The sequence below is a fragment of the Triturus cristatus genome, chromosome 3_2 (genome assembly GCF_964204655.1).
Source record: "Triturus cristatus chromosome 3_2, aTriCri1.1, whole genome shotgun sequence".
Lineage (NCBI taxonomy): Eukaryota > Metazoa > Chordata > Amphibia > Caudata > Salamandridae > Triturus > Triturus cristatus.
Window position 1 is genome coordinate 901,856,730 of NC_140584.1, and position 27,866 is coordinate 901,884,595.

Consider the following 27,866-nt stretch of genomic DNA (forward strand, 5'->3'; position numbering starts at 1 on the left):
AGTATGCCTCATCAAATGGATAGTTATCGTGACGGAAATATCCAAATGTCCATTTTATTCATGGGGAATTCCCCAAAGAGAAAACTTATTGTATACACTACTGTGAAATATGGGAATGTGGGTGGGCCCATTGCTTTCCTTGTTTGAAAATGGACTTGCACCTCCTCCTTGAAGATAGGGTGGACACAGACTGGCACACAAGTCACCATTAGTATTAGGTCAAAGTTCAACCTACCTTATCAATATTCAAGAGGTAGGTCACAAATTGCGGCTTACTGCAATTGAATGCCAGCACAGGGAAGGTGGCATGCTAGGGTCAGCAGACCATCTGTGAATATTTATTAATAAAGTACTTTTTATTTTTAATGCAGCCGTGTTTTTTTACAAAAGGAATTAGGTCTGCATTTAAGAAAGGAAATGTACTTTTATAAAAAAAAAAATCAGAAATGGCACTAGTCCCCTGGACTATTGCCCATTTGCAAACAAATTTTTCTTTTTCAATCGCCAAAGGGTACGGGTTGCACAGAGAAACCTTCTTCTTTGCATATAGGTTACCAATGTCTTTGAGTAGTTGATAACCCATCAATGGTTTGTGACCAATATTGCAGTTGGAAAGCATTGGTACATAACATTACAAATTGAAACTTGAAAGGGACGACTTAAACACACCCTTGCAAAGTGCAAAGGTTCTTGCATTGGGATTAGAATAGGTTTTGTGCATGAAAGGATAACTTCTTGCACAAAAACTATTCTTAGAGGATTATTATCAGATAGCAGCACACATGTAAAGAGGAAATAACCAGGAGAAATAAATATATTTCTTCTCATTACACCAGCCTCACATAGGTGTACCATTCTGATGAAAATGCATACCAACCTACTTTAGTAAATATGGGTTTAAGTGGATGAAAGCTCAGGAATGGCCATGCTGCATGCATATTATGCCTTCCTAATACAAGATAACACAAGGCGAACCAATGTGCTGCATTATATATTTTTTGTACAAAGCCACGTAATTAGGCTTTTCGTGTGACTTAGAAAATACCTAAAAAGATTTGGCACCTGGTCTGCATCAAAAAAGTGATCTAACCCCGATGCAAAATCTTAGTAAATCTGGGCCCAAATATCTAGCAAAGAGAGAATCAAATGTGTGAGTGCGGTTACTGCCAGGGGTTCGACCAGGAAGGACAGTTATTTTTCACTAGTAGCATGTTGTAAACTGGAATATAGAAGACATTGAGTGTTGTTGTACCAATCAAACTCTTAAGTTTAAGACTTTTTATTGATTTTCAAGAGTGCAACAAAGGGAAAACTCCATAAACCGTTTAAAAAAGAAATAATACACAAATGCTCTCACCTACAGCCACCAGCCGATGAGACAAAAAATATGCAATTACACAAAATTCAAAGATACAAATCCACATAAGGAACATAACATAACCTTAAAAGAAAAAGAAAGGAGGGAGAAAAGGGGGATCCTGCATGGGGGAAGTAACATGCAGGTCGTCTGGGTGATAGTTAGCAATGTGGTGTCATGCTGTCCCCAATCAAACTTTTAAAGTGGGTTAGGGTTAAAAATGTTCCTTTGTGGTAAAAGTCATCTACCCTGAGAACTCCAAGATGTCTCAGCTTCCTCTGTCCTGTGTGTTCACTTGTGACCCCACAAACAGAGGTTAGATAATAGAGGCAGGTCTGGGCTGCAATGGTTCCACTGGTTCAACACCCGCATTGGCTGCTAATCGTTACCAGGCCCACACCATGTATACCACCAACTCTACTTGTCACAAGGAGCTAAGGATTGGTTAAGCTAGTATTGTGTTTAGTGGTCTTGGACCTATATACTCAGATTCTGATACCATATGCAGTAGTGAGTGTGTGATACGAATAATGCTCATACTATGCTTGAGCATTCCAAAAATATAACTCCATATCTGGGACTGAAAAAAACTCTGAGACATGGCTGTTTCTCTGCCCACACTAGTTTTATTAGCAAGGCACTCAATGTTTTAAATTGATTTTACTCAAGGGTATCACATGTTAACAAACAGATAAAGCAGCTTTGGAAGTGGTATCATTTGGATCAGTGCTACTCTACTTACAGTAGTGCAACCTATGTGTCTATGAGATCATGTCTTGACAATCACTAGGCCAAAATTATCTGTTAATATGACCCAGTATCTCAATTAATCTAACACCATGGCAGTGTACTGAATCCTCTCTCTACTGTATTGGACAATTTAGCTTTTGTCTAGCTGTAGCAAATTTTAAAATAAAGAAGTCTGACATTCCCCGATTATTCTACAGCCCTTATATTGTGGTGAATTTAATAATTTCCCTATCAAGTCAATATTATTTGCTAGTTTTCTTCTATACAATAGAGTATCATCTGCATACAAGAAGACAAGATATTTGCTGCCTCCAAACCTAAGATACATGTCTGCATAGTTTTTTCTGAGAATGCGTGCCAGAGTTTTAAACGCAATCATATGTAAGGAGGGGGTGATAAAGGGCACCTCTATTCAGTGCTTCTGGTGACCTTTAAGGCTTTGGAGATGTAGCCATTTATTCTCAGGTGGCTTTGAGTGCTGTGTAGAACAGTAATATCCATAAAACTGCCTCCTCACCCAGTTCTAGCATACATACAGAATAACATATGCAGCCATTCTAAAGACTCTAATGCCTTTTCTACTCCCAGCAGCAGTGATGCTACTGGAAGGCTGGGCCACACCTGGTATATAGGAGAGAGGCATCTGTGATGATTATCGCTCCCCTCACCGCCATGCAGCCCCCTGTGTGACCGTGATCCGCTGCTTCTGCTGCCCGTGTCTGCCCGCTGCTTCCCCTTGAGTGCCTTGTTGCTGTGTTTTTGCGTCCTTTTGCCTTTTTGTGCCCTCGTTACCGTGTGCCCCAGTTTTTCCTTCTGTACCACTTGTCCCTTGTGCCCTCTTGCCTGTGTGCCCTCTCTCCCACTGTGCCCTTTTTGCTTTCTGTGCCCTCTCTGTCCCCTCGCCGTCCGTCCGTTTCCCCCGCTGTTTCCCGCCGCTGCGTCTTTGCGGCCCCGCCCCCTTGACTCCCATTGGCTGCCCTGCTCCCACCTCCCAGCTGCTCCTCCCTCCCTCTGCCCCTCATATGGAGGCCGCGCAGCGGTAGAGAGAGCGACCTTTGACCCTGTTCACCAGGCAGGTCGCTCCCCTCATCGCCACGCAGCCCCCTGTGTGACCGTGATCCGCTGCTTCTGCTGCCCGTGTCTGCCCGTGTCTGCCCGCTGCTTCCCTTTGAGTGCCTTGTTGCTGTGTTTTTGCGTCCTTTTGCCTTTTTGTGCCCTCGTTACCGTGTGCCCCAGTTTTGCCTTCTGTACCACTTGTCCCTTGTGCCCTCTTGCCTGTGTGCCCTCTCTCCCACTGTGCCCTTTTTGCTTTCTGTGCCCTTTCCTCTGTCCCCTCGCCGTCCGTCCGTTTCCCCCACTGTTTCCCGCCACTGCGTCCCTGCGGCCCCGCCCCCTTGACTCCCATTGGCTGCCCTGCTCCCACCTCCCAGCTGCTCCTCCCTCCCTCTGCCCCTCATATGGAGGCCGCGCAACGGTAGAGAGAGTGACCTTTGACCCTGTTCACCAGGCAGGTCGCTCCCCTCACCGCCACACAGCCCCCTGTGTGACCGTGATCCGCTGCTTCTGCTGCCCGTGTCTGCCCGCTGCTTCCCCTTGAGTACCTTGTTGCTGTGTTTTTGCGTCCTTTTGCCTTTTTGTGCCCTCGTTACCGTGTGCCCCAGTTTTGCCTTCTGTACCACTTGTCCCTTGTGCCCTCTTGCCTGTGTGCCCTCTCTCCCACTGTGCCCTTTTTGCTTTCTGTGCCCTTTCCCCGTGCCCTTTCTGTCCCCTCGCCGTCCGTCCGTTTCCCCCGCTGTTTCCCGTCGCTGCGTCCCTGAGGCCCCGCCCCCTTGACTTCCATTGGCCGCACGCTCCCACCTCCCAGCTGCTCCTCCCTCTCTCTGCCCCTCATATGGAGGCCGCGCAGCGGTAGAGAGAGCGACCTTTGACCTTGTTCACCAGGCAGGTCGCTCCCCTCACCGCCACGCAGCCCCCTGTGTGACCGTGATCCGCTGCTTCTGCTGCCCGTGTCTGCCCGCTGATCCCCTTGAGTGCCTTGTTGATGTGTTTTTGCGTCCTTTTGCCTTTTTGTGCCCTCGTTACCGTGTGCCCCAGTTTTGCCTTCTGTACCACTTGTCCCTTGTGCCCCCTTGCCTGTGTGCCCTCTCTCCCACTGTGCCCTTTTTGCTTTCTGTGCCCTTTCCCCTTTCCCTCTCTGTCCCCTCGCCGTCCATCCGTTTCCCCCGCTGTTTCCCGCTGCTGCGTCCCTGCGGCCCTGCCCCCTTGACTCCCATTGGCCGCCCCGCTCCCACCTCCCAGCTGCTCCTCCCTCCCTCTGCCCCTCATATGGAGGCCGCGCAGTAGATGTGTGCAGCGGGCACGCCGCTGGCACGCCGAAGGCGCGCCTAAGGCAAGCCCGTCTGCGCCCTTCCGCGCCTGGACCGCGCCCAGCACCAGAACCCCTGGTCCCAGCCGATGCCAGGAACCCGGCCTGAGATACAACACCGCCGCCCTCAACGCACTCAACACCGGCCGACCTCCCGCCTGACACCAAGCCACCCCGAAGACCCTTCACCTGCCAAGCCTGCAAATTCACCTGCCTCCGAACCTCCCCCCCGCCCGCTGGACAAAGCAACGACAACAACCACCTCAAATGCATCCTCCTTAACACCCGCTCCATCCACAAGCACGCCATTGAACTTTGGGACCTCCTCGACACAACAGCACCAGACGTCGCCTTCCTCACGGAAACCTGGATGAACGCCTCCTCGGCCCCCGACATCGCCATAGCCATCCCGGAAGGCTACAAGATCATCCGGAAGGACCGCATCAATCAAACCGGAGGAGGAATCGCCATCGTCTACAAGAACACCATCAACATCACGACCAACACCGAAGACACACTCTCCGCCGCCAAACACCTACACTTCCAGATCCACACCAACCCCAAGACTACCCTTAGAGGAACGCTCATCTACAGACCCACGGGCCCGCGCACACAATTCAGCGAAACCATCACCGACTTCATCAGCCCGCACGCCCTAGCCTCACCAGAATACATCCTCCTAGGGGACCTGAACTTCCACCTGGAGAACAACAGCGACAACAACACCACCACCCTGCTCAACAACCTCGCCAACCCCGGACTCAAGCAACTGGTGAACACCCCCACCCACCTCGCTGGCCACACGCTCGACCCCATCTTCTCCGCTAGCAACCACGTCTCCTTCAACCACTCCACCAAACTACACTGTACCGACCACAGATGCATCCACTTCACCTTCCAAAAGAATACATCCCACCACCGTACGCAACAAATCCCCCGCAGAAGCTGGAGCAAAATCACCACAGACCAGCTCCTCTCATCGCTGAGCCTGAACCCGCCAGCAAACACCGCTGACACCAACGATGCAGCCCACAACCTCGCACAGTGGATCACCAACTGCGCCGACGACCTCGCCCCACTGAAGAATCCCCCTTGCATGACTGGCAACAGGAAAACCTCATGGTTCACAGACACCCTCAAAGAATCAAAGAAATCCTGCCGTACCCTCGAAAAAACCTGGCGCCACGAACGGACTACAGAACACATGACAGCCCTCAAGAACGCCACTCGCGAACACCACCAGCTGATCTGCACCACCAAAAGGTAATCGTTCAAAAAGCGGCTCGACAGCAACACCCACAACAGCAAGGAACTCTTCAGCATCGTCAAAGAGATATCCAACCCCAGCGCCAACAACAACGACATCACACCGTCACAAGACCTCTGCAACTCCCTCGCCACGTACTTCCACCGCAAGATCGCAGACATACACGACAGCTTCGGACCCCAGACTTCGCCTCCAGTCACCGAACCAACGACGCCCACCAACACCCTCAGCGCCTGGACCCCCATCAGCACTGAAGACACCACCTACGTCATGAACACCATCCACTCTGGCTCCCCCTCTGACCCATGCCCATACCATATCTTTAACAAAGCCGACATCATCATCGCACCCCACCTCCGGAATGTCATAAACAACTCCTTCACGTCAGCCACCTTCCCTGAGAGCTGGAAGCACGCAGAAATCAACGCCCTTCTGAAGAAACCCATGGCGGACCCCAAAGACCTCAAGAATTTCCGCCCCATCTCTCTTCTGCCCTTCCCGGCTAAAGTCATCGAGAAGACCGTCAATAAACAGCTGTCTGCATTCCTCGAGGCAAAAAACTCGCTCGACCAGTCCCAGTCCGGATTTCGAGCCAACCACAGCACCGAGACCGCCCTCATCGCAGCCACCGACGACATCAGGACCCCGATGGACAACGGAGAAACAACCGCTCTCATCCTCCTAGACCGCCTTTGACACCATATGCCATCGCACCCTAATAACCCGCCTCTTCAACACTGGAATCCAAGGAAAGGCCCTGGACTGGATTACCTTGTTCCTCTCCGATAGAACCCAGAGAGTCCGCCTCCCTCCCTTCCGCTCAGAGGCCACCAAGATCATCTGCGGCGTACCCCAAGGCTCCTCGTTCAGCCCAACCCTCTTCAATATCTACATGAGCCCCCTCGCCGCCATCGCACGCAGACACAACATCAACATCATCTCCTACGCCGACGACACCCAGCTGATACTCTCCCTCACCAAAGACCCAGGCACCGCCAAAACCAACCTCCAGGAAGGGATGAAAGACGTTGCAGAATGGATGAAGCTCAGTCGCCTGAAGCTGAACTCAGACTAAACGGAAGTCCTCATCTTCGGACAATCCCCATCTGCCTGGGACGACTCCTGGTCCTGGGCACCGAACCGACACCCATGAACCACGCACGCAACCTGGGATTCATCCTGGACTCCTCCCTCACAATGACCAAGCAAGTCAACGCCGTCTCATCCTCGTGCTTCAACACGCATGCTCCGAAAAATCTTCAGGTGGATCCCCACCGAAACCAGAAAGACCGTCACCCAGGCCCTCGTCACCAGCCGACTGGACTACGGAAACGCGCTATACGCAGGAACCACTGCCAAACTTCAGAAACGACTCCAACGCATACAGAACACCTCCGCACGACTCATCCTCGACATCCCTCGCAACAGCCACATATCCGCCCACCTGAGAAACCTGCACTGGCTCCCCGTCAGCAAGAGGATCACGTTCAGGCTCCTCACCCATGCACACAAAGCGCTCCACGACATGGGCCCCGAATACCTCAACAGCCGCCTCTCGTTCTACACCCCTACCCGCCAGCTCCGCTCCGCCAATCTCGCCCTCGCCACTGTCCCACGGATAAGCAGAACCACCACCGGAGGAAGATCATTCTCCTACCTGGCAGCCATAACATGGAACTCCCTCCCCGCACACCTACGACTGACACAGGACCATCTCACCTTCAGGAAACACCTCAAGACCTGGCTATTTGAGCAGTAGCAGCACCCCCCACCCCAGCGCCTTGAGACCCTCGCAGGTGAGTAGCGCGCTATATAAATGTACTGATTGATTGATTGATTTGAGTGACCTGGTATGAAGCCTGTCTTTTACATTGGACATTAATCTCATTACTATTATTTTGGCTTATATTTTAGAATCCACGTTCATTATGGATGATGGTAATATATTGAGCAGGATTAGGAGTGAGTTTTAAGTTTCAGAAGGAACTTTATTATTGTATCCTTCATGGTTGGAAGGAGGATCCCTTTCTCTGTGACCACCTTAACTATTTCAACAGATAGTCTCTACTGTTTTTCTGTCCCTGCCTGGTGCCTTACTACCAGTCATTGTTTTTTTAGGTTATTTTATTTAAAAAATAGGTGTCGCATTGTTTCTCATGGGCCACCAGTGAGGTCATTGCCACTCTGTATTATCATGAGATCACAAAGATAGGAGGGCACACCAACAGGCAGTACACCAGTATGAGTAATACTCAATGAAGTTTAACAGAATCTTAGGGGCAGGCCTAAACTTCAGTCGCAATTCACTCTCAATAACTTGTATATCCAGATCTTCTTATTGTGGGCCTATTGACCGGACCAATGTTTGATGTAGGTGCTCACCTTTCCCATATTGCCTGACTTTCATATATTTTCTTAATTATTTGATTTCGCAATCCGATTCTGCTAATATAGAAATACAATTATAAAATATATACAACATTTATTTGCTATATAGCCCAATAGCTCCTGTTTCTATGATGCATTGTATTTCTCCTCTAACATTTAATAAGCATTTATAGTGTGCCTATTGTTGTACAGATTTCCTTAACTAAATCTGTTTGTTTGTCATATTCTTTTAATAAAGGCTTTTAAGGCTCCTCGCATCACACCAGTATTTACCAGTGTTGTGCCTTCACTCCTCCTTGAAACCATGTCCTATAACGCCATTAGAAGAAATTCCCACAATCTTCATCTAGTGGTTGGAGTAGTATGTGGAGCCCTTGAATTTGATTTTCTGAAACACCACACATCAATGAGGTCATATTCTTGCATTAAATTATGGATTATATGTGCTGCAGCTGGAGTGGCCTAACTGTGGTGATTGGTTTGTCTAGTGTTGGGTCAAGAATATTATTTAGGTCTCCCCTGGGCTGAAAAGAACATGGATCTGTGCCTATCCAAATAGTTGCTACTTTGTTGTAATATTCAGGGCAATCAGTATTTGGGACCATGTATGTTTTTCATCGTTAAATGAGTGTCTGCAAGTACTCCTTGAAAGATGAGCATGATATCAACATAGGATTCCAGTCTTCCAGAGTTTGTTGAATCCAGTATACCGGTGATCAGATGGTTATTGCAGGTGATTGTGCTTCCATGTCTTCTTTTTTCTTAAACATGGTTTCTAATAATGTGTCCAATTTCAGGATTTTTTCACCTGTTGATGTGACATTTTCTTTTGCCTCAGACATGGCTCTGTTGTGTGAAGTCTTTTTCATATATCTAGCAGCAGATATATATATCTAGTAGCAGATATTTTCTATCTCTGTTCATGTTCACAAAGTCTTGATCTTCTGAAGTGGGTCCTTCTCTTTCTGCTTCTCAGTGTATGCCACGGGCTGGTCACTTCAAATTAAAGGACGGTTTGTGTATTGTCACCTTTTTCCATAGTTGTCACAATACTACACTCAGATACTTTCCCTAGCCAGTCCTTGATTGGTCACATCACTATTCAGCTGTCTTGTAGTATGCTGTTTACTAGGTGTGTTTCTTAGCAGGAATTTTGCATGGTCATGTGCATGATGTCTGCTCATTTCCTGCTGTCGCTAGGCACCCAAGAAACTGAGGGTCTTTCAAATGATTACACAAATTTGTAGCCAGCTTTCTATGTTCAATTTATTTGATATCTCTTGTAATGCTTGTGAGTTTTCTTCTATAATTCCCATCACATTTAACCCTATTGGTGTTGGCTGCACTGAGGACGAGACCATGTTGTCTTAAACACTTTAGAGCTTAATTCTTATCCCCTCCAGTTATAATACGTTGTCAAGATGGCATGAGGTGGGGCAGTCCCAGCGGCACAGATTACCTCTCACCTCATTAATGCCATACTGTGGATAGCGAAACTAGGTGCTTTATTCCTAAACTAGCAGTAGTCTGCTCTTCCTCTGCCTGCAGCCCAGGGCCACTCCTCTCTTGTCACTGAGTAAATTGTTCCCTCCTGTGTATCAAAGTCACCGGCTATCAGGCCCCAATGCCCCAGCATCACCTCCCTCCAGTCAGTCACATGTGATTTCTTTGAGAGTTTTGGGGAAGATGAGTCATTTGAAGCTTGGCAAATTGGCAGTCTTCTGGCTGGGTCAGATTGTCCCTGATGCGTTGGGAGTTTTCCCGCAGGCTGTGGTGGACTTTTGTGTTTTCTGCCAAGGTGTAGGGTACATTTCTTACCTGGGAACTCCATATTTAAATGGTAGACCTGGACAGAAAAAAAGCTGGCTTATATGCCATTGGAAGTACTATCCTAAATAGGGTGGCCCTACGTAAGCCATGCCCCCAATTAGTTGCTCTGTCGAGAGTCAGAGTTGACTATTGCTCCACAGTCAGAAAAACATCCACTCCCAAAAATTCTGTACGAGATGCGGCTATGACATGGGCGGGCTCACATATCTCGTCTCATTTCAGGTGGATGTCCCATTACTGCGCTCCTTTGCGTGAGTTTCTGTTATTTTGGCTAATCAAGGTCTCCATTACAAGTGGCATTTTTAACTCCTCCTTTTTTTGTGTTGTCCCTGTTTTTTACCTTTGTAATTCCCATTGTGTTTAGCATATGTTTCTCATTTTTAATTTAAAACTTTTTAACCTTATTTTTTATTGATTTTTATCCGTTCCTTTTTTAACTCCATAATTGGTATTTTTCTTCTTATTAAGATTCCCACTTTATGCTTGTTAGACCCCTTTCGGAATGATATTAGGCAGATAGGGTCTAGGGGCCTCAACTGTGGTACAACACCTTTCTCATTTGACTGTCAGGGTAGCAAGGGCGAGCAGTCACATGATTCTCAGGGAAGTAGTGTGGGTGCTTGAGCCCAGAGTTAACTGTCTACTATTAGTCCAATAAAATCAATGCACAGTCTAGATCTTGTCTTTCCAAGACAGAAAGTGCTTTAATCACATAATTGTACTAAATACCACACATTCCCAATAGCCACAAAAGCCAGCATCTCAGATATTAAAATTCTCTGGAAGGCACAACACCCTCCCTGTTCCCTCTTCTTCCCCAGGCTCTTCCCTGCAATCAGTTCCCCATCTCTGGAAGTGAGGCAATAGAGTAAATCAAGCAAGATGAAATCTCATGCCAATAGTCAAATGAACATGTAGGGCTTAGTTTGGCAGATGAGATATTCCATCAAAACATTTCAGCTATCCCTTTCTCCATATTGCAATTGATATAGGCTATACTGCACTTCTAATACTGCAGATGGGATAACCACCATGTTTTGAGAGTGTATCCTACCCACCAAACTCTACATAAGGCTTTTAGTCTCTGAATATTATCTATTATGATAATGCTGGTGCGTTTAAAGTTCTCGTTTGCCTCCGATAAGAATGACATTCAACCCTCATGTTTCCTGCAGGGAATATAGCAAGCCGATAGTTCACTGCATTGAAAAGAAAACCAGTCATGGGCCACATCTGTCAGTGCACCCATCTATCCTCAGTCTATGGATCCGCTGCACCAGTGTAGGTGCAGAGCCAATTGTGAAGGTCTCCACAGGGGTGCAATGATGGGGCTCAACCATTATCAAAGACAGCAGAAGCCTGAGTCAGGCCAAGGGTGGTCACAGACGTTGCAGCCCTGATTGGACCAGAGTTGGTGCAGACCTGGTTGGGCATAACTTGATCATGGCAGCTGCCGCTCCCATCTGGGCCTTTGACACCAGTACAGTTCCAGCCCTCATCTGGGACTGCAACAGTCACACAGTTACGTCTCTCATCTGGGCCTTCGGCAGTCACTCAGTTGCAACCACTGTCATGGCCATCAACAAAATGCAGTAGCGGCCACTACTGAGCTCAAGATGAGCATGGTGTTTAATACCAGGAAACAGATGGGAGACAGGAGGCCAACATGGCACACCTGTCGTCCATACATTGCTTTTGTGCAGTCTGATTTCTCTGGACATTCCATAGCCCTCCTCCTTCTTGTCAGTTACTCCTGGGCTAGGCAGAGTCTTTCCATCACTCAAAAGGCAGCCAGGCTTCTAGGTGCTTCAGGGCAGATCCACAGCTCCTCCTGTAGAAAGTGCGGATTTCAGGTGAGAGCCTTTCTCCTCTGGGAGACTGGCTGTCAGACAGAGGGTGAGGAAGCAAAAGACACACAATTGATGGATGGAATGCAGAACAAATCAAAACATTAACCCCCAGTCAAGAGATCTGGGCCAAATCCATCATTCTTTTGCTCACCATGCCACCCCAGTTTAGACCTGGCCATATGCAAATCAGTCTTGACCCTGAGGCCCATGGGAACAGTCCAGCCCGAACTGCCAAGCCAAGTCCTCCCATGCTTCCACATCAGCCCCTGTAAGCGACCTTCCTTGGTCATATAGAACTTTGAACTGAAACAAACTGTGGTGTTTTGGGTATACTTTAATATCCAGCTTATAGACAGGGGAAGTGAATCTATTTGTGGTGGTTTTTCTATCAAGCATCCCCCTCAGGCTGTGATGTTTCTCACAGTGCCACTGTGGCAGCCTCCAATCTAGAGCATCCACAACAGAGGCCCAAAGTGGTGTGATATTTTCTGTACTTGACTCTTATTAGCCCAAGTGATTAAGTAATCAGGAACACACAAAAAGGAAGGTGTCTTCTAGAAACGTCCTCACCTCTCACAATAGAAACTGTAGCCTCGCCCCGTGCACCACCATCCAGCAAATGAAAGAGATCAGGAAGACTAATTTGAATGTCCTTTCTTTTTAAAAAGTCCTTCTGGAATTTCCAAGGGCGCCCCTGGCTCAATGTTTTGCAGTACAGTGTTTAGGGCTCTTTTCTCCAGTCGCAGGAATGCAATCAATACACGTCCACTTTCGAGGAGCACAATCTCCACCATCCGCGGTGTTCAATGCCAGACCATGTTTGTTCAAATTGGTTCTCACTGGTCTCCATTACTCAGGCTCACTCTTACACACAACTATTCATCATGCATGCGGTACACCCACTACTCACATACGCATACATGAATGATGCCCTTCCAAGTGTATTAGAATACCAGTGGTCCTGGAACAACACATTTCAAAGTGGGGGTGCTGCTATCGATGTTATACAACTACAGTCATACCAATTGCGAAACATCCAAGTGTCACACAAAGAACAAATGTAGCAAATGAGGCACATCCATTCCGCAGAAGACTGCCAAGGGTGTAGTGTTTAGCTGCACGTGCATTTTGGAGCACACTGTCACAAATATATTGCTAAAGCATGCTGTGGTAGTATGCTGTCATTTACAGACAGCATAATTTTTGTTAAAATAGTCACTAAATTATTAAAGACATGCAGGTGTACTAATAAAACTGTATAGTGCACAAATGATAATGTCTGGAAATTGGCATTCAGCAAATTCTTATCATTTGTGCATCAACAAGTATAAGTGTTTTGATTTGTTTTGATCCTATTAAAACCTTTGTTTCCATCACACTTCAGTTACATCAAATCTGCATCAAATATGTGCACAGTTCATGTACAGATATTTAAATTCTGTTGTGTGTTAAGAAATTACATCCTGTGTCACTTCACACCCCCTGAGCCCCACCGCGATTGTCACATAAATCAGTTTACAAAAGTCTCTCGATTTTCTAGTGCATTACAAATGAGCTTTGAAAAAGGCAGTATCAAACCTGTGTTCATGTGTGTAAAAGACGAGTAATGCACGGACAGTGTCGCTCACATCTGTATCATGGTGCAGTGCTTAGTGTCGAACAAAATCTGCTTTTTTTCACTCCATCAAGACACGATCCTCTCACCACTCCTTGTAAATACAGCACTGCACAGGTTTTTACCCTTTCACAACTTCGCATTTTCACACTGCACTGCCTGGATTTGAGTAAACCTGGATCATATTGTCACCGTTGTTGTGCAAATCATAGGCTGTCTCATTGTGAAGAGGGTTAAACATACTGCCACGTAATCAGTGTTGTGTCTGTTATTTGTCTTCCTTTAACAGAGGGATCATTGCACTGACTGCCTCCACGCTGCTGATATACTCACTCTTCCATATATTCGAGTCCTTTGGTGTAAGTATGGTCAGTTGTTCGGCCACATGAGGCCGGGTGAGTTCGGTAAAAGTTAGAGTAAGAGCTTCTCCAGTGTCCGGTCATACCACTAACGAAAGAGGGTTACAGGTAAATAGCTTCCTCCTCCCTGGCAGTGCTAATGTGTCAGTCTCCCTTTGGCCGAGATAGAGCCACTATCAGGGGTTGAGTCTTGACGAACAGCATTGTTGGTCGGCATGCTCTCCCCGAGAGTTGTGTCCATGGTTGCAAGCTGTACTAATCCGTGCTATCCATCTAGAATATAACCCAGTCACTAAATTAATGTGAAACAAAAAAGAAACATCGGCTCTTCTAGGGCATGAGGAGAAATTATTTTCAGGTTCACAGAATTCAGTTTTTATTGATTTGTGCAGATAAATACTGGCTGCGCTGTGTCACTGGGAATCAGCAGGAATTCCCCATATTTAAGGCTGATGGCACATTCCTGACTTTTTCCCCTGCACTGGCGCAATATTGGCTGCCCAGCGTTAACACAGACACCCTTGAACTATGGTGCAAGGGTGCCTACATTGCAGGCAGGATTTATTTCACTATGCACACATAGAGAGAGGAGAAATAAAGATATTTCTGCTTATTCTGCCACTCCTTGGGAGGCGTATCTTTTTGGTGCATTCCCAGGTTTCCAAGGTCTTGTAACTCTGGTAATGTGTCAAAAACCATGGAGGACGTGTGAGAACAGCCATGCATTGCCCATGGAATTCCTTCCCAGGGCAGAGTAATGCAATGCAGCTTTTTGCAATGCGTTGAGTTACGCCAGATTTTTAGAGCCACTCAAAACCACGCAAAGTGGCTTCTGCGTGGCTTAACAAATCTGGCTTAAGGTTTTAGTTGCTCCTGCACCACATTGTGTGGTGCAACAGCAACGCAAACGGGGTCATAAATATGGCCACTGACTGCTTTGTGAAGAAGAATTAAATTTGCAATTTGACCTATGTACTAACAGGCTGTGTCAGAAATTTTGCATTCACAGGAGCGTGCAAACAACCTGCCTAATGAGTACTAATTAGGCGGCTAGCAAGTTGCAACCTCCGGCGACTAGCTACCAATGCGTGAAAGGAGGCCTGCAAGGAATAGCAAACACTCATCCCTTTATTTGCATTCCCCAACAGGAAACTTTAAAAGCAGTCCATGTCCATTAAAGGGAAAGGAGATGCTTCTAAAGAAAGGATTCTATTTCGGGTACTCAATGGGAGGAGCAGGCAGTGGTCAGCCAGGCTACTGCCTTCTCCCACCAAAGCTGCTGGCACACTCCTAAAGGGATCGCAACCCCATGGGAACTGCTTCCCCTTTGTAAATCAGTTACCACCCTAACTCAGATCAATGGTTAGCGACCACAATTATGATCATAAGCCATTTAAAATGTTATTGCAACTGCCTAATAGGAGAGTGGGATAACTCTTTCATTTCCGTTCCTGTTTCTGAATCAGAATGGATCACAAAAGTCTTTGTAGTGATCAAAAAGACTTTTGCAACTCATATAATGACTATGATGCATTGCAATCATTGAAAGCAAATGTTTTGTGATCTGATCGCAAATCCTATGTTTTTTCAAATTTGTGTACGAGGCCCTATATTCTTTAACACAGCGCTACATGCTACTTGGAAATGCCGTTCAACCAGGAACAAAACGTAAGCATGGTATTGTTTGTTTCCTTCTCCACAGTGTGTAACAAACGGAATACTTAAAGGGATGGGAAAGCAAAAGATTGGGGCTGTGGTGTACGCCATCGGTTACTACGTGATTGGATTACCAGTAGCAGTGGTGCTCATGTTTCCTGCCAAACTTGGAGTGCTGGGTATGGACAATGATGGCAAATGTGGCATGATCATGCAAAGATATCCTTAAGCTGCACGCTTGATTAGTTATAAATGTCTAGTTTCCACACTGTTGATAATGATACAGTACTTGTTGATATAAGTTGCAGCCATAAAATGATGTAAATAGGTGTCTCTGTAAGTGTCAAATGGCTGAAAATGTGCTTCTCCCTCAACAGTAATATTTTGAGCATCAGCTGCTTCTGCCACCAGCTCCTCGCTTCATGAACTGTTATAATCTGACTTTGCCCTGTCAGCACTCTTTCTTCAGTTTGTCTGGTAACATTTATGACAACAGTTTAGATTGTGTTCCCCTTTTTCTCAAACTTAACCAGCCTCTTCCTGCATACTCTTTTAGATATCTTCTTCCCATTAGTCAGTTGATTAACTTTTTCATAAGAGGTGCATTATTGGTGCTACTAATGGGTTAAATATCTGGAGGTAATGAAAATGATAGAACAATAACATCTCTCAAAAATAAGAAGATGCAGGTAGGAGCTGTGAGTAAGGTCCAAAGAAATGGTTATGTACTAGGCACGGGCGGAAAACTCCGCTCCGCCGGCAGAGTGTGCGGAGATTTCCCTACTCCGCGCTCTGCTGAGAACGCGGAGTTGGGAAAGAAACTCTGACTCCGCAGTGGACCGGAGTTAGCCGCCCCCGCTAAATTCTCCCCCCGCCTACTCCCCCCTAATAAAATAATAGTGACAAAAAAATATAAAGTCACTTCAATTTATTGCGGCGTCCCCGGGCTGCCCTCCTTCTTCTCGCCGGACATATCGCACGAACTACGCCTTTTGGCCATGTACAAACCCTATTTTGCGACTCGCAAAAATTTATGACTCACAAAATAGTGTTTCGCGACTCGCTATTAGGAAGGGGCGTTCTACTTTGTGCTTCTTAGAACTACTGCAGTCATTTGAACGCCACCCTAGTATAAAGAGCAGCCCTATCTCTGACGGAAAGGTTCTCAATGTTCCCTTTGTCTCCAGGGATGCTGCTTGGGTGAGCTTTATTTGACTACAAGCATGTTGCAAAGAATAATCCTCTGTAGGCAGGTCATGTAGGCTTTAGGATGACATTCGTTTGAAGATAATAATCTTAGTTATAGGTTACAGATGTAATGTAGATGTAATACCAAGGTCCCACCAGTAGCAGCCTCTTGCTGCTCAACCTGCTCTCTCTAACTGATCCCTCAGGCATACACAAACATTCTGTGACATCAAACAAGGAGGCTAAGCAGCAGGTGTCATGGCAAGCAGGGAGAGAATGCATTATATCCAGAAGAGAGTATTTATTAATTTTTTTAAACATAATTTTTATTGTTTTTACAACAGACAAATAATATACAGATGACATTATCGATTGATGACATATATATATGTATGAGCATTTCGTTAGTGTAGTATTACAACTTCAGCAGTGTTCAAGGTGTACATCTTATGCCATACAAAATGACTGTTAAAGTGTACATAGAGTCACGATTAAATAATATATTTCTTCATGAAATATTGCAACAGAACTATTCTATTTCTAAAAGTTAGCCCCTCCCGCTTCCGTGGTCTCCTCCCTTAAATGTATGTGACAGTAATGTGAGTAATCTCGTGCATAACTGTAGGATTAGACAATAATGTATCCTTGATCGTCATCGGAACATTACAGAGTCTCTTAATATATAATCCTAAATGGGTACGTTCGTATTATTAGGCATGTCCAGTTGCGAGTATACAATATTTGCCCCTTAAAAATAATAAGCATAGGTAATGGGTATCTTTCAACCCAAATCCCAAAAATAAGCAGCAGGTATCTTCCAACCCACACTCATCCCAATTTAGGGCATCTTATGAACATATAAAGGGTCTCTTTCAACCGCATAAAAATAGTAGGCAGAGAGAAACTACAACCCTTGCTCATCCTTACATAGAACACTACGTAAACTCAGAACATGGGTCTTTTACAACCCTCACTCCAACTGCGACGTTACAACGCATACATTTACAACTCATGCCTTTACAAAGCAGTTTTTACATCGCAACATCCTTTACAACCCATTCTTTTACATCGCATGCCATTACATCGCATTTTCAGAAACTACCTTTACAACGCATTCCATTACATAGCATTGGATTGTATAGGGGTAATAATTACTATTCTAACTCCAGTGAGTGCAACAGTAGGGTATGTGTTGGATAGTGTAGGGGTAAAAATTACTATTCTAACTCCGGTGAGTGCAACAGTAGGGTAAATGTTGAATAGTGTAGGGGTAAAAATTACTATTCTAACTCCGGTGAGTGCAACAGTAGGGTAAATGTTGAATAGTGTAGGGGTAAAAATTACTATTCTAACTCCAGTGAGTGCAACAGTAGGGTAAGTGTTGGATAGTGTAAGGGTACTATGGGTTGTAATGGTATGCATTGTAATGACTTGCGATGTAATACCTGCGTTGTCGTGACATGCGTTGTAATTACATGCGTTGTAGTGACATGCGATGTTATGGCTGCATTGTAATGACATGCGATGTAAAGGATGTTGCGATGTAATGACTGCTATGTAAAGGTAGTGGGATGTAATGACTGCGTTGTAAAGGTTGTTTTCCCATTCTGTGACATCACATACAGAGGCTGAGAAGCAGGTATCATGGCAACTAGGTAGAGAATGTATTATATCTAATACAGAGTACAAAAAAGCACTACCTTAAATGGGTGACAATTTAGAACCCCCATTTTATTTCTGAAATATCAGGGCCATTAGGTACACTCTGATTGAATGATGACATGAGCTTACCCCATCTGTGAATACCATAACCATCGTTAACAACTACCCATTTATCATTCTATATGTTTTGTATGGCACTTAGTGAGAGCCAAAGTTGTGAATACCAGGATATAAATATGATTATTCACTGCTCTGATGTAGCAACGGTGGGGAACAAAAGTAGGTAGGGAAAGGTACAGAGGATGTTTCAAAGTAGGTGCCTAAGGCCAGGTATGCTTTTATATTTAGAACATGGAGAGGAAATGAAATGAAATTTTAATTTGTAACATGAACTACAACCCAAAGGTGTCTGGGCGTTAGTCCTTTGATTTAGGAGGAAGAAAAGAAGCTGGGGATGGGGAAAGAGCAGTGGTCAAGAAACCTTATTTATTAAACAGCCAGGTTTTTAGGGATTTACGGAAAGAGATAAAATCTGACTCTTTCAGGGCAAGTGGCAAGGAATTCCAAAGCCTGGCTGTGCCACTTACAAAACGTCTCCCCCACCCCCCCAAAGGCTGTCTTGGCTTTGGGAATCACCAGATTAAATGCTGACGGGGATTGCAGGTGTCTGTTGGGAACATACCAACAAAATCTTTGTTTAAAATATTCCGGTCTGAAACCATGCAAAGCCTTGAAGGCAATGCATAAGGCCTTGAATTCAATCTGCCTTTTTACTGGAAGTCAATTCAACAAATTGCATGGCATGAGAGATACAGACTGATATTTTGGGATGGAAAGCAGCAGACGTGAAGCTGCATTTTGGAGAACCTGCAATTAAAAAAAGAATCTAATCTTAATATTAAAAAAGAGCGCACTGCACTAGGTGAAGAAACTTTGGGGGACAGGGATCCAAAAGGAGACCCTGACCTTGGTTGACAGAGAATGGTCTGAACTATAGATTCTGAAAGGAGGTTAAAAACTTCAAAAGTGTTGTTATTGTCTAATGTGGCATCTGAAGAGTTAGTCCCCACCAGAAGAGTAAAAGTTGTCTCCTCCTCAGACGTCCCATCAGCAGGATGATTGGAAGCAAATGGATTATAAGCCGCTTTGACTGTATTCGGAAAAAAATCTGCTAATGAGTTACAGAATTCTTGATTGACTGCTGTGTTTTTAGGTTCCAGTAACTTACTCAACTTGCTCACTCTTTCAAAGACTTCTTTTGGGACGTTAAGAGAGCCCTTCATTTTTGCCATGAAATAACTAAATTTAGCTTTGGAGACCATAACTTTATAGGCCTCAAAAGCCTTTTTGTAGGAGATTTCATCATCAAGGTCGAATGAATTCACCATTTTCTATCAAGCCTACTACACGCTTCTTTTTGACTTCTAAGATTGACATCAAACCAGGGCTCGGACAGGGATTGCTTTTATTATTTTGAGTGGAGCAAGCAGGTTAAGATGGCAATCCATTTATGATAATTTAGTAGCCTCGTCCAGCTCTGTGGAAATCTGAGGTTTGGAATGAGTTAGATGTGCATTAAACGCATCCAGAGTAATTTTATGCCAGGGCCGTCCTAAAGTTTTAGGCGGTTGAGAATGGACAGTAGAACCTTTAACTTCCACAGTGAGGTGAAGCATGACCACATAATGGTCATACCAGGCAAAGGGGAGAGTCTGAGGTGGGGGTTGATGAAAAAAATGCCATCTAGTGAATGGCCCGCAATATGGGTTGGTCCATTGACTAGCTGAACAAGACCAGCACTTTCCAGAAAGTGAGTAAAAAGAACGGTGTCTCCATCTAAAGGATTTTCCGGATGGATATTAATATCCCCTAATATGGGAAAGTCAGAAAAAATTACTTTAATTAGCTAATGTCCATCAGCTGACTGATGTTGTTCAGAAAGGCTACTCTGGGGCCGGTGGCCTATAAATTAGAGCCTCATTAAAGGAATGATGATCAGTCAGAGATATTTTGTAGGCTGGAGCTTCACAGTCTGAAATAGCCAGCAATGGCCCGAAGGATGCTTTGAAATGATCCCTATAAATGATCACTATCCTCCCACCCCTTTTCCCTAACCTGGAAATAGCAAACCCAGGGATAGAGGCCATGATGAGATGTGGGTCCAAGGCAGCATCTGCCCAATTCTTGTGACAAATGCCATGTCCAGCAAGTGGGTCTCTAGAAAGTTGGCAACGCTAATTGCATTTTTTTTGTGAGGACTGGCATTTATGGGTGTGGCTTTCAAAATGCTGGGTACCATAGTTAAGTTGGTGGTAAAGGACATAGGGGATTTGAGACACTGTATCTTAGTGTTGGTCAGAGTTAGCTGACACTGTGGGCAAGCTATGGGGTTTGTAGGATTAAATCATACAAATGAGGGCCCTAGGCACCCCTTACTATTACACTTCAAGGAGAGCAGCTCATCTTTTGAATAGCGAAGGGGGGTTACCTGTTGTGGGGTAAAACCTGCAGGGGGGCTGGCACTGAGAGCGGTCCAAGCATGGACAGACACAGAACGGCGCACCATTGGCACTCCAGCGTCACGCCTGCTGCACACGCCCACTGTGCATTTAAATAACCCACCATTCTGGGGTGATGAAAGGAGGCGGCGTGGTCAAGTTTGGAGGCTGTTGGTGTGTGGCCAGAAAACAGTTGGGCAAAAGATGACACAACCGGGGCCAGCAACCCCCCTTACCTTAACCAGGCTTACCTGTCAGGGTAAGTTACTGGTAAATTAAAACAAATTATATATAACGGGAGAAAAGAAAAATGTACAACCAATATAAAGGGCATTCATGCACACTAAAAGATGGTGCCCAGTGCTAAAGGAGCCAGGCAGCGCCTGAAAAGGGCACCAAGGTGCCTACAAGGAAACAAATATGGGCGATTCACAACATGAAATTGGAGAGTAGGCAAACAATACTTACCAGTTGAAACTGCGTGGATACACCATAAGTGCATTTAAATTGCCCTCTATTCTGGCGTGTCGAAATGAGGGGCCATGTCCAAGTGACGACACTGTTGGCGTTTGGCAGGAAAACAGTTTAGAAATAGAAGACAAAACCAGAGGTCCAGCAACCCCCCTTACCTTAACCAGGCTTCCCTGTCAAGGTACGTTACTAGTAAATAAAACAATTTTAATAAAAGATGAGAAAGAAAAACATACAAACAATAACAAAGGGTATTAATACCCACTAAAAAATGGCACCCAGCATTACAGGAGCCAGGCTCCTCCTGAAAAGGGCACCAAGGTGCCTACAAGGAATTAAATACATAGCTGCCAAGGTTTCAGATTGCTTATGTGTGACATTTTCATAATTTCAATGTAATTATGAGTGACATTCAATGATTGAGTGACACTTTCTCGGGAGCAAAATCAAAGCTATGAAGATGAGTGAAACATATAAATATCAGAAATTATAACTATTTGAGCAATGAGAAACTATAGGATCATCTTAAAACTGCTTCAAAAAAGCACCAGGAATGGAAGGGAACTGTGAGAAGGACTGACCCAAACAGGATGTGAGAGGCCCCAATGCGCATGATCTCAGTTACCTGTTACTAAATTATCACAATTAGTCAGTCTTGGTTTCAATCTGCAGCTGCCTGGTGTTCTGGAGGGCACTAGAATATTCTGCACATTGAAGCCTCAACTTTCGAAGAAAAGCTCATGAGTGTCCTGATTAAATGCACCCCCAGCAGAGCTGACTGAATGCACCCCCAGCAGCGCTGACTGAATGCACCCTCAGCAGCGCTGACTGAATGCACCCCCAGCAGCGCTGACTGAATGCACCCCCAGCAGCGCTGACTGAATGCACCCTCAGCAGCGCTGACTGAATGCACCCCCAGCAGCGCTGACTGAATGCACCCCCAGCAGCGCTGACTGAATGCACCCTCAGCAGCGCTGACTGAATGCACCCCCAGCAGCGCTGACTGAATGCACCCCCAGCAGCGCTGACTGAATGCACCCTCAGCAGCGCTGACTGAATGCACCCCCAGCAGCGCTGACTGAATGCACCCCCAGCAGCGCTGACTGAATGCACCCTCAGCAGCGCTGACTGAATGCACCCCCAGCAGCGCTGACTGAATGCACCCCCAGCAGCGCTGACTGAATGCACCCCCAGCAGCGCTGACTGAATGCACCCCCAGCAGTGTCAGCATCTAGTTCTCTGCTGTCAGCACGATACTGTGCCTGCTGCGCCGATCAAATGAGCTAAGAAGCACTTCACGCCTCCCGCTGTTTTCATCAACAACCTAGTGGCCTGTTCTATTGTCGCGTGATTGCTGAAGTGCGCACATGGGCAGACTTGGAAGTACTTCAGCAATCACAAGACAATAGAACAGGCCACAAGGTTGTTGATACAAACCAGACGTGAACTGTTTGGCTCATGCGTTCACACTATCGATAACCTAATATCATTAAATCTAAGATTATTGAGGCTCTCACCTGATCTTGGTGGACGGAGTCTTCCGGGGTCAGGTTCCTGTGCCAGCTATTCCACATGTATGTGGTAGGCATCCATGATCCTGCTCTGAGCACACCCCTTTGAAGGGTGGTTGACTCTCTGGCAGCGTAGCTGCTGGCTCTTCGTATTTCACCAGCGCTGTGCGTGTGTCCTGAAAACCGTAGTTTTATTTCCTTTGCAGCATTATAGCAGCACTGCCTGAGGCGGGTTCAAGAGCAGGCAGTTCTCGGTCTCCAAAGTGACCGAGTGACCCACAGCCATGACGAGGGGCCTCCAAGCAGCCTTGTCCCGAGTGAGACACAGCAGGGCATGTGTACCTGCCAAGTATCACGCAACAGGTGTGACGCTCACGCATTTCAGTGTGGTGATCCGCATACCTGCCAAGTATCACGCAACAGGTGTGACGCTCACGCATTTCAGTGTGGTGAGCCGCATCACCGCACTGAAATGCATTGTCACGCATTTATGCCACTCGCCTGCGCGCGCCACCGGCGGTGCCTGTTGTGCACCTGTGCGCCGGCTCTGCTGCTACGAGACGTGCTGCCAGCAGCTGCTTGCTGGGCTCAGTATGTAAGTTCATAAATAGTTCCGTCAAGTCCGGAGGAAATTGGAAGTCAGAGGCAGAAGGGCGGGGGACTCAATCTGAGTCGATGAGTGCTCGCTGGGTGCACTGCTGACCAGACTGTCTGCGGTGCGCAGCGCCGCAATAAAAACCCCAGTGCCGCGTTCACGTTGCCAGAGAGACTGGCGGGAAGCCGAGACGACCAGAGTGATTAATTTGTAACTTATCACTCAGTGCAGTGCAGCTACTGCACTGCTTTGCTGTTTAATTAAAATGTACATTTTATCATCTGCCAGGAGGCGGTTTCGGTCGCGCTGGCCGGCCAGCCAGGCTGGCTCAGCTGAGCTCTCACTGGGGCTGCAGCACCACGGCAGCGTTTGAAACATTGTACATTTCCAAGCACAACAGGCGCCGCTGGTGGCGCGCGCTGGCGAGTGGCATAAATGCGTGACAATGCATTTCAGTGCGGTGATGCGGATCACCACACTGAAATGCGTGAGCGTCACACCTGTTGCGTGATACTTGGCAGGTATGTAAATATGGGCGATTCACAACATGAGATTGGAGAGTAGGCAAACGATAACTCCTAGTTTGAGCTGTGGGGATGCGCTAGCGGTGCAGTTAAATAGCCCTCCATTCTGGAGTGACGAAATTAGGGTGTGTGGCCAAGTTCTGATGCTGTTGACGTGTGGCCGGTAAACAGTTCGGCAAAAGAAGTCCAGCAACCCTCCTTACCTTAATCAGGCTCACCAGTCAAAGTAACTTACTGGTAAATTTAAACAAATTAAATAAAACGTGAGAAAAGAAAAAATACAACCAATAAAAAGGGTAATAATACCCACTAAAAGATGGTGCCCATGGCTACAGGAGCGAGGCACCTTCTGAAAAGGGCACCAAGGTGCCTACAAGGAATTACATATGGGTGATTCACAATGTTAGATTGGACAGTAGGCAAACAATACCTCCAAGTCGTAGCTGGACATTTTAGGTTTGGCTTCTCTCATTTCTTCACTGCCCCTGCATAGTAGTTGAAAGCAGGTGCAGAGAATTTTAGGGTTCATACATAACATTAAATCATAGATAGGTAGCTGTGTTGTAGAGGGATGTTTTTCTCTATATGGTTTTGAATAACATCAGAGAGAACTCGTGCTTTGCTCTTGTTATCTATTTGGTGTCACTGAGAACCCTTCAGAGAAAAACGTTGCCTGTATTCATTGTTACCCATTATTAATTGTAGGTGTTATTGCTCATTCAACCGGAAGTGCTAATAACTATTGCGAACGCCTAAAGTTCTGTTTGGGGGCAAGGGGGTGTTCATATTGCTTTAATAAGTCTACACTCAGTCATAGAAAATTCACAGAGAGTCATTCAGATACTGGTCATTGCTTTGATATAATATAATAGTGGGAAAGTGCCATTCACGGTGTCAAGCGTTTGATAGTAGAATGCCTCTCATACTCACACTGAAACCATAGAAATTCCACAAATAAGCAAACTATAAACTTGACAGCCATTTAGGATGGTTAGGCTCAGCCCACAATATCTTTAGTACAATCGTTTGAAAACAGGCGCACATCCAAATGTATCAGCTCTGGTAACAGAACATTTTAAACCATTGAAAGAGAAAATGGACTGTAATACATCATCATCTGATCCCGATGGGCAAATTGAAATTTTATAAGAAGTAGCGCACCCTGAATTAGCTTGGGTCCCCCTAAGCACAATCTAGGGGGACCCACCCTAATTCAGGGTGTGCTACTTCTTATATTTGTTCTCTCAACGCTCTAGACTGGAGAGCGATACCCCAGGAGCGCACCAAAAATAAGAATTTTTAATTTTTTTTATTGGATACATAGGTTGTGCGCACACATTATACTTTTGTATCAACTTGAAATTTTAGCATAAAAACTACTGAACCACTCCTGGTGAGGCAGAACCAAGACTTAGTATGGGACGTTTTTCTTTCCTGCACAGACTGTATGAAGGATACAGGAGAGAAGGGAATACCAGGGGAGCCATCACACCGACCTGAAGTGATGAATTCACCTTTTTAGAAGTATTGCAGTAAATGGATTCTGTTTAACAAGCTACAGGAATAAATTCAGTCACAACCCGAAATATTCATCTCTTTAATTATGGAACGCCCCTTTATAAAACCAAGTTGTCTGGCCTTGTGAAGCTGGTGCAATGGTAGCTTTTGTTTTTTTGGCACAAGCCTGTGCAATATAAAGAGAAAGAAAAACATGCTGTTGCCGAAGGGTAACAACAATACACTTGCAAAAATATTTAAATTTAACCATTACATATCATTTATTTGAGTGCGTAATAGCTGGCAGGTGTACTCAGAACAGGTATAGAAACAGGGCTGGACTGGCTGTAGCAGGCACCGGGCATTTCCCCGGTGGGCCACTAGGGTGGGGGCCAGTTTTGGGCCCCTGGGGGGCGTTTTTTTTACCAGGGGCCTTCAATATCATCCCCCGGTAACAAAATCGGCCAAAACCGGCCCTTGCAAACAGCCCACCCCCTCAGCCCCCAGGGAGGCCGGCCGAGCAGTTTGCCAGGGCCGGTTTCGGTTCCCAGTCCGTCCCTGTATAGAAAACCTTTTGAATTTTAATGCAGGTAAAGGAAAATACGATTTTCATTAGTCCTAAGAAAAGGTGCTGCTGACTTCGAATTACTGCAACCTGAAGATATAGTGTAAACATGGAAGGATTGTTTAAAAATAAAAAAGATGAATAATAATATGAAAAAACACTGACAAAGTATTGGCTCACCACCACTGCACTAAGTTGCACATTTTGTAGGTGAATGTGCACATATGGGCAGGTAAAATACCATCACTCGCAGTCTAGACAGCCAAAAGTCTCATTTGTCCATGCTGCATGTTGTGGTGGGTGGAAGAAAATGTTACTAACGGTTGAAAAGACAAATGGACGAAAATAGCTGACCTAAACCTTCTCGATATATGTATATACTTTGTATTCAGCATTTGCTTTGATTAGATGGCACTGGTAAAACAACTGATGGTGTCTCTAGACCAGATCTTAAAAGATCTAAATGGAAGAACTGAAAAGCTCATTTAGTAAGAGGAGTATTTTGTAGCATGATGGTGGACAAATGTGAATTAAAGAGGATCATTGGCACATGCTTATTATGATATGCATAGTGAACTGATGAGCAGAAATTTCATTGCACTTTTTTACAGAAGGCAGGATGTATGATGTGGCTGATCCCTATCCACTCTAAGGCTCACTCGTCTTGTAATACTAACACAATAGTTTACCAGTAGGTGTGATATATATTCCACAATGTTAAAACTAGCCTTAGGCATTAACATCCCATTAATAATATTCTCTTTGGTTACCTTTCACCTTCTTTCATATCTATCCTCTTTGCTCCTCCTCCTCTTTTCTCTTCTTCACACTGCTCACTCATACTTGCGCCCCTCTCTTCTAAGGGGCCGACTCCGATGTCAGACAGACCTGAGTCCATCCGACATTGGTCAGGAACCGTGACCGAACGACCTACTGTCGTCGGTTACGGCCCTGCAAGTACGTTGCGACCGAACCCTGTTCACCCCGAACACTGTAGAATGGAAGGGAGAGGGCTGCAAGGATTTGCTCACCATTTACGTCTCACAATAATGTGTAATATCTAGAGTGTAACTATGTCTGATGATAGGTCTGGTATTCTTTTAAGAAACCATGTGTACAAATTTGGAGTGATAGTTTATGGTATACAAATTCATAGAAAAACAAAATAACAAAAAAGCGTTTTAGCAAATGAAAATAATTAAAACACAATTAGTGGAAAACAAATTAATAAAAAAACGAAGACTGGATAAAAAAATAGATACTACTGCTATCTCACGAACAATTACAAATAACTTTAATATTAATTCACCAAAAAAGTTAACAAACGGCAAATGTGGGCATACCAGATGAAATCCCTGCTAGGGAACATAGGGTCTGATTTACAGATTGGTGGAAGGCCAGCAGTCTATCAGGGGGGCGGAGGTCATTACTTCTAACCACCATATTCACAGATCTGGATGCTTTCAGAGGGTCAGCCACCACAGCAGTTCCTCAAAACGAATTGCTGAGTAGTACCCATGTTTTATGCGCCCGCTTAGATAAAAAAGAAAACAGCTCTCAAAGTGGGAGTTTGGTTTTGAAAAACCAAAATACTAATATTTTCTCCCAGGATGTGAAGATTATTTATTTTCGTATTTGGGGCCATTAGCCTTTCCCTGGCATTCCTATACAGAAACAATTACAGCTCTAAATAGGTTGGATGGTAAGCTATATTTACACCAACAGTTCCAAGTACGTCAAGCCATCATTTTAGTCTTTACACTGGCAGACCCAGAGGCTGCACCACCGCCAGAAACTGCCCCAAGCGGTGCCCCCATCCCATGACGGCTATTGTTAAGTGGCCTGGGGGGCACATGTAGTGCCCCCCACACATCCATGCACCATGTGCCAAGCAACCAAATGGTGCCTGGTACATGAT

The 27,866-nt window shown here is 45.6% G+C and overlaps 1 protein-coding gene across 4 annotated transcripts in view; it reads left to right on the forward strand.

Annotated features, from left to right (window-relative positions):
* The window catches only part of LOC146858422 (multidrug and toxin extrusion protein 2-like), a 541,481-nt gene that overhangs the window by 482,254 nt on the left and 31,361 nt on the right, over positions 1 to 27,866 (forward strand). For all 4 annotated transcript variants that reach the window (XM_085649339.1, XM_085649341.1, XM_085649340.1 and 1 more), the window contains 2 exons: positions 13,712 to 13,781; positions 15,484 to 15,616. In XM_085649339.1, the coding sequence (XP_085505465.1) occupies positions 13,712 to 13,781; positions 15,484 to 15,616 (203 nt within the window). The remainder of the gene's footprint in view (positions 1 to 13,711; positions 13,782 to 15,483; positions 15,617 to 27,866) is intronic.